The following is a 23,149-nucleotide window of genomic DNA, read 5'->3' as shown; positions in this document are numbered from 1 at the left end:
TCGGTCTGTCTCCAAGTGTGAAGGTCATTTGGGCGGACGGGAGTGTCGTGTCCTCTCAGCCGCACATGGGAGTTGTAGTCCTGACGCGACCAAGAGGACCAGCGTGTGGCGTTTGGGTGTGTGTGTGTGCAAAAGCTGTCCAGAGTTGGGCACGTCAGGACTACAACTCCCATGTGCGGCTGGTGGGAGTTAGAGTCCAAAGGCGCTGGCTGCTTCTCCGACTTACTTGTTTCATTTCTAATCCGCCTTGGTATGCCTGATTCTCCCCTTCATTTAAACTTCACAACAGCCCTGGGAGGTGGGCCACGTTCAGAGGCAGTGCCTGGCCCAAGGACTGCCCACTGAGCTGGCGGCCGAGTGGGGGGAGATGGATCCTGGTCTCTCCCAGGGCCTAAATCTCATCTAATTCCCACAGCACAACCCTGCCAGGGAGGATAGGCTGAGAGGCCCAAGGACACTCAGTGAGAGCTGCAAGGCTTGACTGGTGGGGATTTGAATCCTGCTCTCTCCTAGGTCATGGCTGACACTGTAACCACCACACCACACTGCCAGTGAAAAGTTGGGGTCCCCACCCCCAAATCACCCGCAACTGGTGCTTTTTCAAGTAGGGAGGCCAAGGATTGAACCAGCCACCTTCTGCATGCCAAGCAAGGGCTGCATCCACAACAACAAATACAATAATAAATTTATTATTTATACCCCGCCCAACTGGCTGGGATTCCCCAGCCACTCCAACAAAATATTAAAATACAGTAATGCATCAAACATTAAAAACTTCCCTAAACAGGGCTGCCTTCAGATGTCTTCTGAAAGTCTGGTAGTTGTTGTTCTCTTTGACATCTGATGGAAGGGCGTTCCACAGGGCGGGCGCCACCACCGAGAAGGCCCTCTGCCTGGTTCCCTGTAACTTGACTTCTCGCAGGGAGGGAACCGCCAGAAGGCCCTCAGCGCTGGACCTCAGCATCCGGGATGGACGATGGGGGTGGAGATGCTCCTTCAGGTATACTGGGCAAATGCACAAAGGAGGAGAGGTCTCTCGATGGCTCCTAGCAACTGCGGCTTGGCTCTGCCACAATTCTTCCAAAACTAGTTGCTGGAAACTGCAGGAGGGGAGAAGATGCTTGCTCTCATCTGGCTGGCTCTTCTGATGGAACCTCCAGTTCCAGAGGCTGTCTATCTGGGTTCCTCCTTCCATTGGGCCGCTGTGAGATCTGCTGGATGTGTGGAGCCGCAGGATCACCTTCGGTTCCACACGGACGTCTTGCGGCATTGGGGATCCTCCAGCTGTAGCAAGGAAGCATTGGACTCTGATTAATAGAATACACACGAGGCTTGACCAGCAAGACTCTGGGAGGAGTGCATAGAATAATCCTCCCTCTCCACCTCTAGTCCCAGGTTGTTTTTTTCACAAAAGAACTTTTTACAGAGTGTTTGTAAGAACCAATCAGATTTCCCCTGAGCATTTCAAAAAAAGTGGGACAAAGTAAAATCAGAGAAATTCTTTTAACTACAAAGAAACTATTTCCTACTTGAGCATGCATATGTAGTTCAGAGTAAATAAAAGCGGAAGCAAGGAGGAATGCTTTTAGGAAACTCTGGAGGTCATAAACGGGTATAAACAGGATGGCAGTATTTGCCATCTCCTTGTGAACTCTCTTCCTGGCCCTTAAGATCTATCTAAAGATTAAACTACATCAAAGTAACCTACTATCTCAGTCAAAATAAAAAAATTCCTTCCAGTAGCACCTTAAAGACCAACTAGGTTAGTTCTTGGCATGAGCTTTCGTGTGCATGCACACTTCTTCAGATACACTTCTTCAGATACACTTCTTCAGATACACCTGTAGCAGATACACTTCTTCAGATACACCTGTAGCAGTCCAGGCAACACCGTGGGACACGATTCAAGAGAAGCTCCGTAACCACAACTTAACAAAATTTCTGTTTTAGACTGCCTTTTCTGTGATGTAGGTATGATGTTTCTGGGGGTGGTCTTGATCTACAGGGTGGCAATTTCAAAAGTCTTTATAAGGCCTTGCGCTCCATTTTTCTGGGTTCCTCCTTCTCTCCTTCGTGTGGTGAGTGAGGACCCTGTTGCAACAGATCAATAAAGATCAGGCTCACTAGCTGCTTTGCTTCTCAATATTCTCTGCTTGGCCTCTGTTATTCTCTCCTACCAATAGGGAACTCTGTAAGGACTCTATATGGGCTCTTGGATACCCCTAAGGGGAAAAGGGCAGTTTTTCTTTACAACAGAGGCTGGGGGCCAGAGTTGGCCTGCCCGCCCCCTGTGAGACGGGAGCAAAAAGAAAGCAAAGAGTCTGCAATTGGCGGCCACTCTCAGCCTCCATTCTGTGACTCAGCCCAGCCCCTCGTTTTATTCCCAAGTCATTGATTGACTTAATTTCATTTCTCTCCCAGCTGCCGTGCTCATCCTTTTTTCCCTGCCACCCACACACAGCCTGCAGCCAGTTCTGTCCCCGATTTAGCCCCACCTCAAGAAGGTGCTGGATCCGTCCCTCTGCCCTTGGGCATCCTCCGTCACGGGTGACCTAGCTTCTCTGGGGCGGAGCATGGGGGGGGTCCTCCTTCTTCCCTGCCGTGGCCTAGATTCCCCTTATCCCAGCTCCCTGCTCAGAGTCATGTCTCTTTTCTGGGGGGCGGGGGGGTGGGGGCTATGGCCAAGAAGCATTTCTCTGCCTCTGTGGCTACAGGACCACCTGCCTTCCTCCCCTCTTCAATAAAAAGCAGCAGCGTGCTTCCTTCTAGATTCCCACCCACCCTTCGTGGCCTTCTGCATGCAAGCTCTCCCCCGCTGAAAGCAGGCCACCAGAACAGGCCTTTCCCCACCCTGCTTAAAGTTCTTAAAATCTCTTTTAAAAAATAATAATTCTGCAACCTGGATAGTTGTAGGAGGTTTGTGCATCTCTTCCCCCCATTTTTTTTTATTTCATAAAATTTATGCACCGCTCGATTGTGAAAATCCCCCTCAACGCAGTTTACACAAAAGATCGTTAAGAAAAATAAATGGCAAGAATTTTAAGTCTTTCAAAAGGTTAAAATAAGAATCGGCGTAAAACGGGTAGAAACTAACATCAAATTTCTGAAACGTCCCGGTGGACTTTTCTAAACAAGAATGTTTTGAGGAGGTGCCGAAGAGATTGCAGCGGAAACGCCTGCCCTCCCACCTGTCTCCCTCCCCAGAATGACAATAGGCTGTTCCAGCAGGAGCTCTTCATCTCTCCGTCTTCTCATCACTGGTTGACGCCTCCCTTTTAACCGCAGAAGAACGTTCTCTCACCCTGTGCAGCTGTCCTGTTTTTTCCTGTTCCAGGAACCCCGATGGCCACAGTTAAAATGCTTCTAGCAGCCTCTCTCTCGCCATCAAGCATCCTGAGTCCCAGAGGATAGAATACAGAGGTTACAATATCCAAAATATAGAGAGGCCTCTATATTCATCATTTATGTTCCTCTATGCCAGAGGTTTCCCAGACTTTTAGGGACCCCTGCCCTATAAAAAGCAATATTCAGGATAGCTGTTTGCACAACCCACTAAGGGAAATAATAGCACCAGACAGGAGGAAGAGATAATTGCACATTGATTCAAGGTCCAATTAAAACTATTTAATTCAATTAATTCAACCAAAGAGATGAAATTGGACCCAGTGACAGTCTGGCAGTCTCTTCCACCTCCAGCCCCCCCCCTGCCACCCCTTTAGGGCCCCCACTAGGGAATCCCACCACCTCCAGGGGGCGCTACCGCACACTTTGGCTCTACGCTGAGCACTAACATATGCGTGTGGATGTCAAAGCTCCGTCATGCGGACACAAAATTAATACATTTAACCACACCAAACGCTGTGCGATTTGGGGTTAATCCTGGGTCCCTCTTAGGAAGGCCAAGGGGCAGCCCCCTGGAACATGGGGCTGGGAGATTCTCTTCCTGCTATCATCAGAATCATCCAGCCTCAGCCTCTTGACAGCTCTCTAAAAATATTATCTATATGTGTCTTTTAATTTCGGAAGGCGTTAATATCTGAAGGGTAAATGACTGGGGGGCAGGAATCAGAGGAAGGGAGAATCTCTCCCAGGTGGGAGCTGGAAGGATTGAAGATTAAGACAAAATACTGAGATGACAGATAGATAGATAGAGATAGATTAAAAAACCTATATACTTTTGTATTTTATTAGGTTCATTATTGTCGTTGCTATTTTATTTCACTTGTTTTCTTTCTCTTTTTTGGTTTTCTTTTTTTTTTTTTAGCTCCATTATTCCTTTTATATGATGCTGAAAAAATAAAAATGAGGTTATTTTTGTTAATCCAGCCTCTGTCCAGGTGATTTTTATAGCACACGAATCTCTTTCTCTCTTTTCCTCATCTATAATACATAGCGGTGAAGCTGCTGAGTCAGTGGCTGGGCTCAACGATGGACTGGAGCCAGCCCTAATGGGCCTGACGCTTGGTCCAGGGTTATCGCCAGAGGGGTAAACAGCCATTTACTCTTTCGGCAAAAAAAAGCAGCACCACCAGCAGAGTCTTGTGCTATCTGACAAGCAAACAACTGTAGTGTGTGTGGCACCTTTAAATTATGTAACTTGATTATTGGGGTTTCAATTGAATATTAAGTGGTTTAGAGGTCTTTTGTGCCAGGACATGGGAAGAGTTTGGCCACTGGATCAGGCCAATGGCCTGCCTAGTCAAGCATCCCAGTGACTGAACAGTTGACTGTGGAAAACCCACACTCAGGATTTGACCTCCTCCCCTCCTGTGGGATCGCAGCAACTGGTATTCCAAAGCATCACTGTCTCCATGGAGGCAGAGGAGATCCATCATGACCAAGAGCCATTCATAGCTGTGGACAGACCATGAATTTGCTAGCAGGAAAGGATCCAGGGGTCTTGGTGGACCTCAAGCTGAACAGGAGTCCACAGTGTGATGCAGCAGCAAAAGAAGCTAATGCTGTTCTAGGCTGCATCAAGAGATGTCTAGTGTCCAGATCAAGGGAATTAATAGTACCACCCTATTCTGCCTGGATTGGACCACACCTGGAAGACTGTGTCCAGTTCTGGGTGCCACCATTTTAAAATGCCATTGGTAAGCTGCAATGTGTGCAGAGGAGGGCAACAAAGATGATCTAGTACAGTGGTACCTCGGGTTACAGACGCTTCAGGTTACAGACTCCGCTAACCCAGAAATAGTACCTCGGGTTAAGAACTTTGCTTCAGGAGAGGAACAGAAATCGTGATCCAGCGGTGCAGCGGCAGCAGGAGGCCCCATTAGCTAAAGTGGTGCTTCAGGTTAAGAACAGGTTAAGAACGGACCTCCAGAATGAATTAAGTTATTAACCCAAGGTACTACTGTATATCTGAAGTAGCGTCTCCACCCCCATCGTTCTACCTGGACGCTGAGGTCCAGCTCCGAGGGCCTTCTGACAGTTCCCTCACTGCGAGAAGTCAAGTTACAGGGAACCAGGCAGAGGGCCTTCTCAGTGGTGGCACCCGCCTTGTGGAACGCCCTCCCATCAGATGTCAAAGTGAACAACAACTACAAGACTTTCAGAAGACATCTGAAGGCAGCCCTGTTTAGGGAAGCTTTTAATGTTTGATGCATTACGGTATTTTAATATTTTGTTGGAAGCCGCCCAGAGCGGCTGAGGAGGCCCAGCCAGATGGGCGGGGTATAAATAATAAATTGTTGTTGTTGTTGCTAAGTCTGGAAACCAAGCCTGATGAGGAACGGTTGAAGGAGCTGGATATGTTTAGCCTGGAAAAGAGAAGACTGAGAGGAGATATGAGAGCCATCTTCAAATATCTCAAATATCACAAGGAGGATGGAGAAAGCTTGTTTTCTCCTGCTCTGCAAGGTAAGACTCGAACCAGTGGAATCAAGTTTACAAGAAAGGAGATTCTAACTCAACATTAGGAAGGACTTTCTGACGGTAAGAGCTGTTCGACGGTGGAACATCGGCCTCCCTTCCGAAGGTGGTGGACTCTCCTTCCTTGGAGGTTTTTAAGCAGAGATTGGACCGCCATCTGTCAGGAATGCTGAAATTCCTGCATTGCAGCGGGTTGGATGACCCTTGCAATCCCTTCCAACTCTATGAAAGCCGTCCTTGCCGGCCCTGCCTCCTGTGGCAGTGAGTTCCACAGTTTCACACTGTGCTCTGTGAAAGAGGACCTCTTCCTTGGACGCCGTCTATAAAGTTTGGGTGAAAATTAAAAAAAATGTGGGCTGTGTGGAGCTGCCCAGCTGGGAACTCCAGATGTTCCGAGTCTTCCTCTCAGCCCCGGCCACCAGGCTGAGAGTTGCTGCGGTCCAGAAAGGGCAGTCGCCTTTCTCCGCCTCTAACCTACCTCGCAGGGCTGTTGTGAGGATAACAGGGGGAGGAGGGAAACCACGTCCTCAGAAAGGTGAGATACAAACAAACAAGCAAACGATGCTCAAAGATACAAGCGAGGCTTCCCATCGCCGTGGCGCATGGCGCGCTGCGCCCTTCAAGGCGGCATCTGTGCGCCTCTCCGTCGAAACCGGCGGCGTCTCCGTCCCGGGCAAGGCTGAGCACGGGGGGGGGGGGGACCCTCCTTCCTCGGGTCAGGGGAGGGGACGGCGGGGGGGGTGGCTCCTCCCTCCCTCTCCCCCGCCTCCCGCGCCGGAGTCACGTAGCTCTGCGGCACCGCAGCCTCTTTTACAGCCGGAGCCGCGCCGCCCGCACACGCAGCTTGCTCCAGCCTCGACGACAGACGGACGCACGGACGGGAGGCCGGTAAGCCCGCCAGGATCGGGTCCCAGAGACCCCCCCCCACACACACCTTCCTCCTCCGTGGCACCGTTGCCTGTCCCCCCCTCCCCATAGGAAGGCAAGACCCCCACCATTTGCTCGAGGGGAAGGACGCACGGCACCCCACCAAAAGACGGTCCGAGGACAGGACACTTGGGGTGGGGCTCCCCTGTTTATTTTTTTCAGCCCCCCAATTCCTCATCTCTGCCTGGTTTTCTGGGGAGCGCCCTACACATATTTCTTGGAGGGTTTTTTTTTGGGGGGGGGAGCAATCTCCAGCCTCCCCTTCTGTGCTGAGGTGCAAAGTGATGAAGAGGCGTCATATGGGAGGAAGGAAAGGAACGTGGGGTTCAGATGGAGCCCCTAGCGAGGTCAGGGGGTTGCTGTGGGAGTGGTGGCGAAATGCGCTCTGCATGTGCTCAGAGGCACCCGCCGGGCAGGCAAAGTGTAGGGCAGGATTGGTTCCAGCTAATGTGCGTGCGTGGTTGAGGAGCGAGGCCCACCCATCAAATTCCTCCAAACGCCACCCCCTTCCCATCTTTTGCTAATTCCGGCATCCCTTCTCCTGCGGAAAATACCCCTTTAAAATGATTATGTTTGCATTTCTGTAACCCAGGAAGCAAAGTCCCAAATGGCGGGGAGGGGGTCCAGAGAGGCAAGGGGGCAGACTTCCACCCTGGGGCTCCCCCAGCTGCTGACCGCCGTGTTAGGGTCCGTCTTGGTGGTCCTGCCAGCCTCCACTTGGATTTGGGGCTCCTGTTCTGGGCCTCCCCACTTGGTAGGTATAAAAATATGTGCGGGTATTTCTTGCACCCGGAATTCTGGAATGGCGATTCCTCCTTGCCTGCCTGTTTGCTAGTCGTTCCCTGGCACCCGTTGCCCAGGGATGGGGAGGGGGGAGCCCAGAGTCCTTTGGCGCTGGCTGGGTTGGGGGGGGCGAAGCTTCCCTGGGACGCTTTGGGAATGGCAACATCTCTTGTTCCTGGCTCAAAAAAAGCTCTTTTTGTGAGCCTGGCAGATTGATGGCTTGAATTAAATCTTCCTTTCTGGACAGATGGCTAAGAGGCAAGTCTCTCCTGCCCCCCCCCCAATCACTTTTCTTGCCTGTGGCTCAACTTGCTTTCTTGAAAGCAGAAAGCACCAGATGGGATGTTGAATTTTAATATATTGATCGATCGATCGATCGGTTGGTTGCTTTCCTATTCCATCTCTAAGGAACTCAAGGTGGTCTGCAGGGTCCGTCCCCCCCCACAACAACAACCCTGCGAGGAAGGCTAGCCCAAGAGGCAGTGGCAGGCCCCCAAGGTCCCCCACCCAGAGAGCTCCATGGCCAAGAGGGAGGATTTGCACCCTAGTATCTCTAACCACTATACCACACTGCCTCTCTGGCGTGCATGTTACATTTACAGGGAACGTGGGGTGCAGCTCAGCGCTCCAGAGCCCCTGCTTTGCATGCAGAAGGTCCCAGACTCAGTCCCCATTGGTAGGGCTGGGAGAGACTGCAGCCCTGGAGAGGCAGTGCTGCCGGTCCGTGTGTGCAATACTGGGCTGGATGGACTCTGTATAAGGAAGCTTCCTATATAGGTAGTGGCAAAGCACCTCCATTGCGTGCAGAAGGTCCCAGGCTTGGTCCCCAATGGTGTCTCCAGGTAGGGCTGTAAGAGAGTCTGAAATCCTGGAGAGCCATTGCTGCCAGTCAGAGTAGGCATTATTTAGCTAAGTGGAGCAAGCCTCTAACTCACTATAAGGCAGCTTCCAGAGTTTCTATGAACCAGCATGGCAGGGTGGGGAGAGTCTTGGACTGGGACCTGGGAGAGACCGGGGTTCAAATCCCTTGAGCTCCCTGGAGAAAAAGGTGGGATCCAAAGGCCATAAATCCGTGGTCCACCCCTGTTTCATTCTCACAACAACCCTGCCAGGTAGGCTGAGAAGCAGTGACTGGCCCAAGGTCACCCACTGAGCTGAGGGGGAAGATTTGAACCCTGGTCTTTCTCAGGCTGACACCCTCGTCCACTGGGGTGCCACATGGGGGTGTTTGGGGGGGGGTGAGCTTCCTCTGAGTTGCCCTGGACTTTGCCAACCAGCCCTGAGACGGGGGCACATGGTGGGTTGCCGTCTCCCCAAAAATGGGGCGAGAACCGGCTGGTGGGTTGGGGCAGCCCACGAAGCTGCCAAGGACGTAGCAAGGTCACAGGGCCCCTGGCCTGGGGTGGGGGTCTCTGGCCCGGCTCTGGCATCCAGTTTGGGGTTGTTGGTGATTATTATTATTATTATTATTATTATTATTATTATTATTATTATTATTATTTATTTATTTGTACCCCGCCCGTCTGGCTGGGCTTCCCCAGCCACTCTGGGTGGCTTCCAACAAAGATTAAAAATACAGTGGTACCTCGGGTTAAGAACTTAATTCGTTCTGAAGGTCCGTTCTTAACCTGAAACTGTTCTTAACCTGAAGCACCACTTTAGCTAATGGGGCCTCCCGCTGTGCTGCCACCGCACGATTTCTGTTCTCATTCTGAAGCAAAGTTCTTAACCCGAGGTACTATTTCTGGGTTAGCGGAGTCTGTAACCTGAAGCGTATGTAACCCGAGGTACCACTGTACGTTAAAATGTCACACATTAAAAACTTCCCTGAACAGGGCTGCCTGATGGGTATCTGGCAGCGTTGTGGGACCGCCTTGCCCCTCGTGTTGGTGGGGGAAGAGGGAGGGTGTTGGCCCCCACCTAGGAGGAACTTCTCCTCCCAACTGGAGCTACCCAGGAAGCAGGATTAGGATCACGGAGAGGGGTCCAGTCCTTTAGGAGAAGAGCTTAAGGGGAGCAGTGTCTGCCTGCACAATGAGGACTAGCGCATCTTTCTCCAAAGGGAAGCCAACACACGGCAGAGTCTTGGAAAAGGTTCTGGAAGGGGCAGCCCAAATGACCCAGGGAGGGGAGCTTGCAGCGTTTGGGACGTCCCACAGTGCAGGGTTAAGCTGTGGAACTCCCTCCCACAAGGGCCCCCAACCTAGATGAGTTTAGAAGAGGATTGGGCAGATTCCTGGAGGGGGAGAGGGCTCTGCTCTGGCTGCGCTTCTGAATCCCAGTTGCTGGAACCCACAGGAAGGGAGAGCACTCTTGAGTTCGAATCCTGCCACGGGTTTCCCATCTGCTTGGCCGCTGTGAGGGCGGAAGACTGGACCAGATGGGCCATGGGCCTGATCCAGCAGCCGCTTCTTATGTTCTTATATTTCTATGTTTCCACGCTCTCCTGGAGCTCCCAGAGACAGGAATTGCTTCATGTTGACAGGTCGCTTTGATGGAATAACCATCGTAGAATTGCAGAGTTGACAGGCCCACTCCTCCCAAGGGCCATCCAGTCCCACCCCCTGCAGCGGGTTGCAGAGAGTTGGGGGGCAAGAAGTAGCAAACCCCCTTTCTCCCTTATGAGAAAAGGCAGCAAGGCTTGGGCCTTTTTTAGCTTAGGAAACCAGGCGAATTGCGGAGGTGTAAACATTGATGTGAGGTGTGATAGAGATGGCGAGAGGGTTCTTCCCCCCTTTTATTTATTAATTATTGTCTATTTATTGTATAGATATCCCAAGGAGCTCAAGATGATGATGATGATGATGATGATAATAATTTTTTATTTATACTCCGCCCTTCCCGGTTCAGAAACCGGGCTCAGGGCAGCTAACAACAAATTTAAAACAATTGATGCAACAAAAAACAGCATAAAACATGGATAACAATTAATTCAGAATTCAAAAATCAATTGGGAGGGGGGGACCATCCAATAAATATTAGATGATCACCAGGGCTAGCTGGCTAAATTAGTCCTATTTGGGCCAACGAGGAGAACAAGGGAGAATTAGCTGTGGGATCCCAGATCATAAAAGGGGGGGGGGGGAGGGAAAAAGATGGTATGGAAAGTTCTCTTCCTCCCCATTTCCTCCCCCCAGCAACCCTGTGAGGTTGCTTCTGCCGAGACTGAGCGACTGGCTTCCAAGTTCAGGCAGTGAGAGCTTTGTGACAGCTGGGTGATTTGAACCCGGGTCTCTCCCAGGTCCTGGTCTGGCACTCTCACCACTAGGCCACCACAGGCTCTGCATAATGCGATGATCCAAAAGGAGGCCGCCCAATGAAGCTCAGGACAGGCAAAAGGAAGAACTGCTTCAGGCAGCGTGTAGTTGAACTATGGAACTCACTGCAACAAGATATTTATTTTAAAAAACAGCATCCTGTTCTCTCTCCGCTTTCTCCATGCTGTGCGATGGGCTGTAGACATCTGAAGGCATCCTTGTTTGGGGAAGTTTTTAATGTTTAATGCTGTATTGGGTTTTTAATATTCAGTTGGGAGCCACCCGGAGTGGCTGGGGAAGCCCAGCCAGATGGGCGAGGTAATAATAATAATAATAATAATAATAATAATAATAATAATAATAATAATAATAATAATGTTGCGTTCTCTCTAAGTCCCAAATGCTCCTGGCTTCTTGGAAGAATATTTGGGGATATTGTTGTAAACAAAATCTGCCCTTTTCCCCTTATGGGGTATCCAAGAGCCCATAAAATTCTTATCACAATATCCTACTGATTCACTGGATTTGGGGCCTGTGCTGCTGATAATAATGATAATGATGATGTCAATAATAATAATAATAATAATAATAATAATGGCAATAATTAATAATGGGTCCCCATTTGGTGGCCGCAGAAAAGAAAAGCCCTTGGCGGGAATGTTTGTTTTGCAGGCTGTGCTTGAGAGGGGAAGGGTGCTTAATCCTCAGGGGTCACTAACAGCAAAGCCCTCGGCTGCCTGTGGTTGGGGGGGGGGGAGTGCCTGGCCGTGTGCTGCCATCTGGCTGGGGCTGCCACGAGACTGGGCACGTGTCTGGGCCGCTGGCTGTGATCGCCCCGCTCTCCGTTATGTAACTTGTCCTCTGCTACGTGCTCCCTGGATGGGCAGGCGGGCAGAGGGGTGGCGGCTCTGTCTGTCTGTCTGTCTGTCTGGTTGGGTGGCGCAGCTGGGTGGGGGGCTTGGAAGTCCCCCCCCCCCACAACTGCCTGAGCAGATGAGGCCTGGCAGAGAGGGGGCTGGCCCAGCTCCCATTTCTGTCTCACCTGGCACACTAATTCGCTGGGCAGCGCCAAGGGAACCTCTTCAGAGCGTACAACTCAGATTATTCAAAAATGTAGTTTTGCAACCCAGGAAGCAAAGCAAGGTGTGCTTTGTTTACAAGCTCGCATTTTGGAATAGCCGGGAAAGTCGTTCTTCACACAGTGCATAGTTCATTTTTCATTTTAAATTTTTATACTGCCTTCATCCAAAGATTTGGGGGGCGGGGCGTTGACAGAATAAAATACAAGATAAAACACAGTACAGTGGTACCTCAGGTTAAGTACTTAATTCGTTCCGGAGGTCTGTACTTAACCTGAAACTGTTCTCAACCTGAAGCACCACTTTAGCTAATGAGGCCTCCTGCTGCTGCTGGAGCACGATTTCTGTTCTCATCCTGAAGCAAAGTTCCTAACCTGAAGCACTATTTCTGGGTTAGCGGAGTCTGTAACCTGAAGCGTATGTAACCTGAAGCGTATGTAACCTGAGGTACCACTGTAAATAATTAAACCAAAACACCAAAAGAATAACTCCCCCTTCCCACTGATACCTTTAAAAGGGCTGTAGAATACTAATCAGCCAAAGGTGTTAAACTGTGGAACTCCCTGCTGCAGGAGAAGTGGGTGTTGGACTAGGTGGGCCATTGGCCTGATCCAGCAGGCTCTCCTTATGTTGTGATCCTGGAATCGTTGCCACTCCTTTTGCAAAACCAGATCCCCGAATTGTGTTTCCCAGGCCTGATCAGCTCCTCACACTCAGCAGGGCTTCTGTTTTAAGCTCTCTATCTAGTTCCATCCCCCAGCTGGGAACTGGTTTAAGGGGTTAGATAAATAGATAATTTATTATGGTCGGAGACCAGCTTATAAAACACACTTGGGGGTACAGTCCCAGAAGGAAAGCAAACAATTAGAACATTGTACAACAATAAATTTAAAATTTATAAATGCGATAAGCGTTTACGGGGTTGAAAAATGGAATTAAACTGATTGTGCTTTTGATGCACAGATGTCGACTCGATCAATATTTGCACATAAAGTTTCCATGAGCTCTGTAGCAGATATTGATTGAGTAAATTAGAAAGCCCTAGGTTGGTTTTGGAATGGGGAGAACGAAAATGTACAACTTGCTATGAATATGGCTTGACTTTCTGTTTATTCTGGAAGCTTTTGGTCATCGTTTAAAGACACGTGAACAAGGCCTGCATAAAAGCAGCGAGTGGACGGAGGCCTTGGCAAAGTTGGCGGGAGTTGGTGACCCCCATTTGCAGGGTGGGGGAGCCCTAGAAAGAGCTGCCCCCACGGGTAGGGGGTCTCTGCTGACTTGCTTCTTGTGCCTTCCTTTGGCGCAGGAAAAACCAGCCAAGATGACGCACCAGTACCCCGCCCTCACCACGGAGCAGAAGATGGAGCTCTCGGACATTGCCCAGCGGATCGTGGCCCCGGGCAAGGGCATCCTGGCAGCCGATGAATCCGTGGGTAGGCCTCTTTTTCTTTTAAAAAGCGCCCCTGGACATTTCCTGCACTGGTTCTCCACTTAGGCAGGAAGTCCCAGATGCACAATTATAGGATGGGGGGCACATGGCTTGACAACAGAGCATGTGAGAAGGATTGGGGGGTGGGGGGTGTCTTAGGAAACCACAAGCTGAGCAGGAGTCCACAGTGTGATGCAGCAGCCGGTCCACTGTCCCTCAGACCTTATGGGGGGCCAGACTATGTTTTGGAGGGGGGGAGAACAAATTCCTATGCCCCACAAATAACCCAGAGGTGCATTTTAAATAAAAGGACACATCCTACTCATCTAAAAACACGCTGATTCCTGGACTGTCCATGGGCTGGATTTAGAAGGCGATTGGGCCGGATCCGGCCCCCAGGCCTTAGTTTGCCTACGCATGGTCCAGATCAAGGGAAGTCATAGTCCCACTCTGTTCTGCCTTGGTCAGATCACACCTGGAGTCCTGTGTCCAGTTCTGGGCGCCACAATTTAAGGAGGATGTTGACAAGCTGGAAGGTGGGCAGAGGAGGGCGACCAGGATGATCAAGGGCCTGGAAGCCAAGCCTTATGAGGAACGGTTGAAGGAGCCAGATAGGTTGAGCCTGGAAACGAGGAGTTTGAGAGGAGATAGGAGAGCCATCTTCAAATATCTCAAGGAAGATGGAGCAAGCTTGGTTTCTCCTGCTCTGGAAGGAAGGATCCGAAACAATCCTGTCAGGGATTCTTTAGTTGAGATTCCTGCATTGCAGGGGGTTGGACTAGATGACCCTTAGGGATCCCTCCCCATCCTAGGATTATATGATACCAATTCTCTGCTGGCGTTACCTGCTGGCTTTGGCTGACCTTCTTGAGTGGCTTTTGATTCCCATTTTACAGATGGCAACTGAGGCTGAGAGTCAAGATCCCTCAGACTAGGGGCACTGCAGACTCACATACCCCTGACCCTTCCGCCATTGCGCTTCCGAACATTTGCGTGGGTTTTTGGTTTGCTAAGCCCCCCTCTGCCTTCCTCCTCTTCCGACAGGGAGCATGGCCAAGCGGCTGAACCAGATCGGGGTGGAGAACACGGAGGAGAACCGACGTCTCTACCGCCAGATCCTCTTCAGCGCCGACAGCCGGGTGGAGAAGTGTATCGGAGGGGTCATCTTCTTCCACGAGACCATGTACCAGAAGGCGGACGACGGCACGCCCTTCGTCGAGATGGTCAAGGACAAGGGCATCGTCGTGGGCATCAAGGTGCGCGAGGCGAATCGGGGCTGTGGGTCGCGAGGTTTCTCCCCCTTCGAGGGAAAGGAAACAACCGCCAGCTCTCGTTTACAGACCCTGGTGACCCCGTGCCCTCCCCACCTCTTGGACTACAACTCCCATGGGTGTATAATCCCGGGGCTGATGGGAATTGTAGTGCGGCAAGATCTGGAGGGCAGCAGGTTCCTGGCTTGTTCTGGGCCTTGGAGAGGGTCTGTCCCAGAGGCGTCGGTCACCCTTGGGTGTCTTGTGTCTTTCACAGGTGGACAAGGGCGTCGTGCCCCTCGCTGGGACCGATGGGGAGACCACCACTCAAGGTAGGAGCCTTTGAAGCCCAGCCAAACCCATCAGATGAGTCGCTGGCTGGCTGGTGTTCAAACGTGCATGCAGGTCAAAGCAATGTTTTGGAACAGCTGTTTCCTTGGCCATCCCAGAGACGATGTTGAGCTGGATGGATCAATGCTCTGATCCAGTACAAAGCACATTTGCTGCCCTTGCCCATTGTTCCAAAGGTCGGGTTGGGATTAACTTGATCTGCTCTTTCTGTAAGTAGATTAGGTCTTAGATGCTTCACGGCATGAAATTTTAGGGCCGAGGGTAAGGTAAAGGGACCCCTGACCATTAGGTCCAGTCATGGCTGACTCTGGGGTTGGGGCGCTCATCTTGCTTTACTGGCCGTGGGAGCCGGCGTACAGCTTCCAGGTCATGTGGCCAGCATGACTAAGCAACTTCTGGCGAACCAGAGCAGCGCACGGAAACGCCGTTTACCTTCCCGCTGGAGCGGTACCTATTTATCTACTTGCACTTCGTGCTTTTGAACTGCTAGGTTGGCAGGAGCAGGGACCGAGCAACGGGAGCTCACCCCGTCACGGGGATTCGAACCGCCGACCTTCTGATCAGCAAGCCCAAGAGGCTCAGTGGTTTAACCCACAGCGCCACCCACGTCCCAGGGCCGAGGATAGGCTCTCTTAAATAAATAAATAAATAACCAAGAGTGCTAAGAAGATGAGAATAGCCTGCCGGATCAGAGCAGTGGCTCATCTAATCCTGTATCCTCTTCTCGCACGTGCCAAATGCCCCAAAGTACCTGGGAATCGAGATAGACTGCCTCTGGACCTGGAGGTTCCATAGGAACATCAGAAGAGCCCGGATGCTGGATCAGGCCAAAGGGGGGCCATCTAGTTCAGCCTCCTGTTCTCACAGTGGCCAACCTGGTGCCTCTTCTGGGAAGCTTGCAATCAGATCCAAGCCTGAGCCCTTTCCTGTACTGAGGTTTTCATCAACTGGTAGAAGCATTTCCTGGCTCCAGCCTGGCTAGCAGCCATCGATAGCCCTCTCCTCCTCCATCAATCGGTCCAGTCCTCTTTTAAAGTTGTCTAGCTTGGGGGTCATCAGTGTTTCCTGTGGGAGAGAGTTCCATAGTATAAGTCTGCGCTGTCCTTTCTCACTAATAATGATAACATCTGCGGAAACCTCCTATTTCATCAGACCTGTGTAGGCATTAAAGACATGTCCCATAACGGTTTGTTGATGCTTGTTTTAAAATAGTCTCTTTTGCTTCAAAATAGTTTTCATCTTTTTACGTGGTTCTCTTCTTTTTCATTTTGTAACACACCTTGATATGTTCTGTGATTTAACGGTGCAGAAATACCTTGATAAACAACTCAGGGCTTGTGAATGATTAACTGCCTCCATCAGGCAACTGAAAGCTCTTTTTAAAAAAAGAGAAAGATTTTATTAAAGCTTTTTCACAATACAATGAGATAAAAGAAACTAATCTAAATAAAATGCAGAAAAGGGAAATGCAGAGTCCTCTCTCGAAGGCAGCTCTTAATTGCGCAGAAGGTGGTTCACCCCATAACTGTTTAATTGGAGTAATTAAACTCTGCAGCCCTAAACCCTGGTACCACCGGCTAATTATTTTGAATATCTCCAGCCCATCCTTTAGGAAGGTGCCAGTTAACAGGTCAGGCTTTTGATTTTTAAAATACAAATATGTTATTGTCCCCCCTCAATTCTTCCCTTCCTTCCTCCTGCCAGGCCTGGATGGACTCTCTGAGCGCTGCGCTCAGTACAAGAAAGACGGGGCGGATTTCGCCAAGTGGCGCTGCGTGTTGAAGATCAGCGATAACACCCCCTCCGCCCTGGCCATCCTGGAGAACGCCAACGTCTTGGCGCGCTATGCCAGTATCTGCCAGCAGGTGAGGGCACCCGGCTGCCGGGAGCGTCTGGAACAGAGGAAATCTCCTTGCAATGACTATCTAGCTTGGTATTGTCTGCCCTGGCTGGCAACAGCTCTCCCGGGTCTCTCACAGCTCTGCTTGGAAATGTCACTGAGGACTGAACCCAGGACCTGCTGCATGCAAAGTAGGCCATGGCCCTTCCCCTACAAAGTTTCTAGTCCTCATGTGTTTAAATAAAGCTTCGCCTGAAATAGGAACACGGGAAGCTGCTTTATGTAGGGTCTGGTATTTGATATTTTCAGCACTGACTGGCAGCTAGAGCCCTTTCCTTTAAAAAACCCCGCAAGGCTATAGTCCTTATGGTTCTAAATAAAGGGGCAAACAGGAAGCTGCCTGGTGCAGAGTCAGACTACAGTCCATTGGGACTGCGTACGCACTGACTGGCAGCAGTTCTCCAGGGTTTGAGCTGGGAGGTGTCATTTCCAGCCTAGATGCCGTTGGGGTTTGAACCTGGGGCCTTCTGCAAGCCAAGCAGGTTCACCATACCCCTGGGCTCTGGCCCTGTGCTAGCCTCATGCCTTGCCACATGCCCAGAGTGGCGATGGGGAAGATGGCAGTGTGGCCTAGTGGTGAGAGTGTCTGACCAGGACCCAGGAGAGATCCCCCACTCATAGGCCAGTCATGCTGCCTCTCTCTGCCCAAGCTACTTCACAAGGTTGTTGTGGGGGTGAATGGGGAGGAGGAGAACCAAGCTGAGTTCCTTGGGGATAAAGGTGGGCTAAATAATGGAATAAATAAATAAAAATGAAATAAAATTATGCGGCCGCCACACTGTCAAACTGGGAAATCCAGCCGTCTTCCGGGGCAAAGAAGCCTCTCACGTCTTAAGTGCTTGTGTTGGCCTTTCTGCTCTAGAACGGCATCGTGCCCATTGTGGAACCGGAGATCTTGCCCGACGGGGAACACGATTTGAAGAGGTGCCAGTACGTGACTGAGAAGGTGAGGCTTCTCTCTCTCTGTGTGTGTAAGTTTAGAAAACAGGCATGGCTGCCCCCACCCCTTTCAAAATTTCATTTTATAATGTACATAATACAGAACAATTATAACAGATGAAAAAAACTAAACTGTGAAATGGGTACATAGAACACAGCTGCACATGAGTTAAAATGGCAAAGTGCAAATGTAAATTCTCAGCGTTATCAGATTATCAAGCATGGTTTAAACAATGCTTCCATTGCATAGGTCACAAAAAGAACACCAAATCACATAAACGGCACCTGGAAGCCTTAATTTTCTCCATTATAGCTCTATTCCAGAATGAGGGGTACCAAGTGTAAGATTTTGGGCTGGAAAACAGGGCTGGCTTAATCCACATGGTGAAAGGCTATCTTTGTGTTTTTATGCTTTTTCTTCTTAAAGTTTACAGACTCCTCCAAAGTGTTTGGCAGAATGCCAGCAGGGCTGAACCCCATTGTCATTTTTTCAGTATTAGAAGGGCTGGCAGGAAGCAAAATAGTTTTGTTAACGTTTTGTTTCTGTGATCCTTTGCATTGGATACGTCGTAAATAAATACAATGTGACTTGCAACTTTTTAAAGAAGACTCGAAAGAGCATAAGGAGAGCTTTGCCATTGAGCGCCCAACATTCAGCGGCTTCCGGAAGGTTGCATAGCGGCCTCTGACCGTGGAGGAAGAGATAGCTGTTGTGGCCAGGAGCCATCAATAGTCTTTCCTCCTTGAATTGGCCCAATCCTCTTCCCCCCCCCAAATTTTTTCAATTCATTATAAAGCTTCTCCCAGAAGTCTTTGACCTTGGGGCAGGTCCACCACATGTGAATTGGCCCAATCCCCTTTTCTAGCCCCCTGGGGAGGAGCAGTTGAGTCTTCATGGGGTTCCTTTAGAGCTGGGTCCACCTGGCGCTAAATGGGGCACATGGCAAGAGCGTTGGGGAGTCTCATTGCAGCTGCACCGGTTGGATTTCCAGGTCCTGGCCGCCGTCTACAAGGCGCTGAGTGACCACCACGTCTACCTGGAAGGGACTTTGCTCAAGCCCAACATGGTGACCCCGGGGCACGCCTGCCCGACCAAGTACAGCCCGGAAGAGATCGCCATGGCGACGGTGACCGCCCTGCGCCGCACGGTGCCGCCTGCCGTCCCAGGTAGGCCAGCGCTCCCTCCCTCCCGCCTGCCTGCCCCACAGCTCCCCTGGGGAAGCCACACAAGGGTCTTCAAAGACAAGCCGTCAGTTTGTCTTCGATACCAATTGGTGCTGCCTCCAGCTTCTGGCGCAGTCTACCTTTGAATGCCAGTCCAAGTGGGCAGGGGGCGCCGTTGCACCCATGTCCTGCTCCTCGGGCTTCCCAAAGGTGCCAGATTCTTGGCGGGTGGCCTTGGGCCACCCCTTCCCCTGTTCCTCGGCCTCCCTCGCAGGGGTGTCGTGAGGGTGAAATCCCCGATTGTTCAGCCGTCTCCTCCTTCCCCACGCTCTCCTTCAGGGGTCACCTTCCTGTCCGGAGGGCAGAGCGAAGAGGAGGCGTCCATCAACCTCAACGCCATCAACAACTGCCCCCTGCCCCGTCCGTGGGCGCTGACCTTCTCCTACGGCCGGGCGCTGCAGGCCTCGGCCCTCAACGCCTGGCGCGGTCAGCGGGAGAATGAGGACTCGGCCACGGAGGAGTTTGTCAAACGCGCCGAGGTAAAGGGCAGGGGGGAGGCAGTGTGGGGGGTGTGTTTCTCCTTTTCCTCCTGTGGGGCAGAGGGTCCCGGGACAGGCAGCGAAAGGCTCCTTCTTTCAGCGCAGGGAGCGAGAGAATGCGGGCGCCCCAGTTAGGCAAACAGGCCAGTGACCCACCCAGTTCAGCACCCTCTTCTCACAGTGGCCAAAGACCCATAAGCCCCTAGGAGTTGAGATAGACTGCCTCTGGAGCTGGAGGTTCCACAAGAGCACCAGAAGCGCCTGGTTGCTGGATCAGGCCATTGGTCCATCTATAATACAGTCATACCTCCGGCTGAATGTGCTTCAGGTTGAGCACGTTTGAGTTGCGCTCCACGGCAACCTGGAAGTAACAGAGCGCATTACTTCCGGGTTTCGCCGCTCGCGCATGCGCAGATGCTCAAAATGTCGTCACACGCATCTGCGGAAGCGGCGAAACGTGACCCGCGCACGCGCAGACGCGCCATCATGTCTTGCGTTCCATTCAGGATGTGAACAGGGCTCCAGAACGGATCCTGTTCGCATCCTGAGGTACCACTGTATTATTAATAATAATAATAATAATAATAATAATAATAATAATAACGTCAAATCTTCACCGAGGCCAACTATCCAGACTGGTCCTACGTGGGCCAGAAAAAAGCCCGGGAAGTCCCCAAAGAGGAGTTCCATCACAGAAAGAGAAAGGAAAAAAAGAACGAAAGAGGGGAAGGGAATCAAATAGATCTAGTCTTCCATCCTCTTCTCACAGGGGCCAAAGACCCCATCAAACCTAGAAATAGAGATAGACTGCCTCTGGAGCTGGAGGCTCTATAAGAATAGCATAAGAGCCTGATGGATCAAGACTGCGACCCGCTTTGCCCGGCCTCCTGTTCCCACAGTGGCCAACCTGGTGCCCCCCAGGGAAACCCGCCAGCAGGAGCTGGGCACAAAAACCACTTTGGCTCAACCCTCGTCCCTTGCTCCCTGCTCCCTTCTCCAACTGGTGATGCAGATGATGGTGCCAGGACCTTCCATGAACAAAAAGCAGGGGCTCCATTGCTGAGCTTGCTTTCAAAATAAAGATCCTGGTCCTCATGGTTGTAAAACAAGGGCTGGCCGGAAGAGAAACCGAGGGAGCCGACTTGGATATAAATGGGCAAGAGCTATGGCCATTTCAATAATAATAATAATAGTAATAATAATAATAATAATAATAATAATAATAATAATAATAATAATAAATTTATTATTTATACCCCACCCATCTGGCTGGGCTTCCCCAGCCACTCTGGGCGGCTTCCAAAAAAAATATTAAAATACTGTAGTACATAAAACAAAAAAGGGGGCAGGATTCTAGTCCCTTTTATGCTAAATAAAAGGATTGTTTAAATCTTATGCAGAGTGAGACCATTAATGGCTCCATCTAGCTCAGAGCTGTGCACACACTGAGCAGCAGTGCTGGCTTGGACTGATGGGAGTTGTAGTTTAAAATGTATTTGTGACGGCTGAGCCCGATGGGAGTTGTAGTTTAAAATCTGTCCAGGCCAGCGGAGCCTGATGGGAGTTGTAGTTTAAAATCTGTCCGCATCAGCTGAGCGTAATGGGAATTGCAGTTTCAAATCTGTCCAGGTCAGCAGAGCCTGATGGGAGTTGTAGTTTAAAATCTGTCCGCATCAGCTGAACGTAATGGGAATTGCAGTTTCAAATCTGTCCAGGTCAGCAGAGCCTGATGGGAGTTGTAGTTTAAAATCTGAGTCAGCTGAGCCTGATGGGAGTTGTAGTTTAAAATCTGTCCAGTCCAGCGGAGCCTCATGGGAGTTGTAGTTTAACATCTGTCCAGACCAGCGGAGCCTGATGGGAGTTGTCTTTCCAAACTCTTCTTCTGCTTTCCAGGTCAACGGCTTGGCGGCCCTCGGCAAGTACGAAGGGTCCAGTGACGGTTCTGGCGCGGCGGGCCTGTCTCTCTACGTCGCCAACCACGCCTACTGAGGCCCCGCTGGGCTGGGAGCAGCCCCCCCACCCGCAGGTGGGGCCAGGCTTGTAGCCGCTCCCCACCCCCACCCCCACTGACGGAAAACCTCCCACTCTGCTACCTTGCCTACCAGCCACGACAGCCACACCCAGCTTTGTCTCTACCGTAGCCGCCAGAGGAGCGAAGTAGCCGCAGAGGGTGTCCGGTGCCAGGGGTGACGTGCCAGGAGGAGCAGCCGAAAAAGGAGCCGGGTTTTGTGCAGCTGGGAGGCGGAAGGGGTGGAAATCCTAGCAGCGCCGTCCTACCTTGCAGGGTCGTTCTGAGGATCCCGAAGCACATCCGGAAGAAGCGAGAGGAAGACCCCCAAATGGGATGGTCCCATCCCGGAGGCGGAAGCGAGTGTGGGGTGTGGGGCGAGCCCATTGCACGGGGCGACAGGTTGTGGGGGGGGGATCCCCTGGAGAAGACGTTTTGGGGGCCGCCCCTCCCTGCCTGTGTATTTGGGGAACCCCTTTTCCCTTCCCCCCGCCCATATGGCTCTGCACTTTGATGTTGGTCGTTGCTTTTGCAGAGCTGCGCCCCTAAGTACTCCCACCACCAGGCGATGTCAGCATGGGGGGCTCCCCCAAGTCGCCATGGGGAGGCAGTTACCGCCCTCTGTGTGTGTATGCTTGTGTGTCGAGTGTGCACTCTTTGCACCTTAAGTGTACCAAATAGACCTTATGACTAATAATAATAATAATAATAATAAAAAACCGATAGAGGACTGAAGCCGTCCGGGTTTCGTTTTGGTTGTTTCTGAAACACCTCCGTCGTTTGCGATGCCGTCTAAGAAGACGAAAAGAATTTGTGCCCCGCTCTTATTAAAAATTTGGTTAGTTATTTTGCAAGATTTATACACTGCTAGACTGCAAATAACAACAACAATTTGTTTTGCATGGAGAAGGCACCTATTTCAATCCCCACTTGGCAGTATTTCCCTAAACCACAAACAGTATTTCCATAAACCACAAACAGATTAAGACTCACATTAACTTTCTAAATATCTGTGTAGGCTTGTTGCTACCTGAAGCAACCAACTTTCTGGACTGTTAATGAATTTGTTTGTTTCCTTAAATCTATACACCGCTTGATTGTAAAATAAACTCGCCAAGCAGTTTGTAAAAGGAATAACATTATTGGTAACTGCTATTTGGCCTGTTCATACCCCTATGCCTTGAAAGCACATTCCAAACTTGTGCTTTCCCTCAAAGGATTCTGGGTGTTGTAGTTTAACTCCCTCTCACAGAGTTTCCAAGCAAGCCCTTTACCAGGCATCCCCAAACTTGGCCCTCCAGCTGTTTTGGGACTACAACTCCCATGATCCCTAGCTAACAGGACCAGTGGTCAGGGGTGATGGGAATTGTAGTCCCAAAACAGCTGGAGGGCTGAGTTTGGGGATGCCGGTCCTTTACAAACTACATTACCCAGAATTATTTGAGGGGAAGGATGTGCTTTAAGCTGCAAGAGATTGAGTTGGAGACTCAAATCCTTATGGCTGGAGGCCGTGCAAGGGCCACATCACATCGTGGGACGACCACCTGGGGGCCACATGACAAGGGTGGGAGGAGCCAGTCAAAAGTGGGTGTGGCCAGAGGGAGAAAGGAGGGGGCCAAGAACTGGGACTTCTTCATTCTGGCTAC

The 23,149-nt window shown here is 50.8% G+C and overlaps 1 protein-coding gene across 1 annotated transcript; it reads left to right on the top strand.

Moving 5' to 3' along the window:
* The first annotated feature begins 6,515 nt into the window (after window positions 1-6,515).
* On the top strand, window positions 6,516-22,238 carry ALDOC (aldolase, fructose-bisphosphate C). The gene is made up of 9 exons (XM_083480249.1): window positions 6,516-6,765; window positions 13,230-13,356; window positions 14,397-14,608; window positions 14,880-14,934; window positions 16,658-16,818; window positions 17,716-17,799; window positions 18,785-18,959; window positions 19,296-19,495; window positions 21,389-22,238. Exons 2-9 carry the CDS (start codon window positions 13,245-13,247, stop codon window positions 21,482-21,484), a joined length of 1,095 nt encoding a protein of 364 aa, XP_083336375.1. The 5' UTR covers window positions 6,516-6,765; window positions 13,230-13,244; the 3' UTR covers window positions 21,485-22,238.
* Window positions 22,239-23,149: the final 911 nt, after the last annotated feature.

This window comes from Podarcis liolepis, assembly GCF_965112155.1.
Source record: "Podarcis liolepis genome assembly, chromosome: 16".
Taxonomy (NCBI): Eukaryota; Metazoa; Chordata; class Lepidosauria; order Squamata; family Lacertidae; genus Podarcis; species Podarcis liolepis.
Note: the sequence above shows the minus strand (reverse complement) of the source record. Positions and strands in the feature narration are given on the sequence as shown.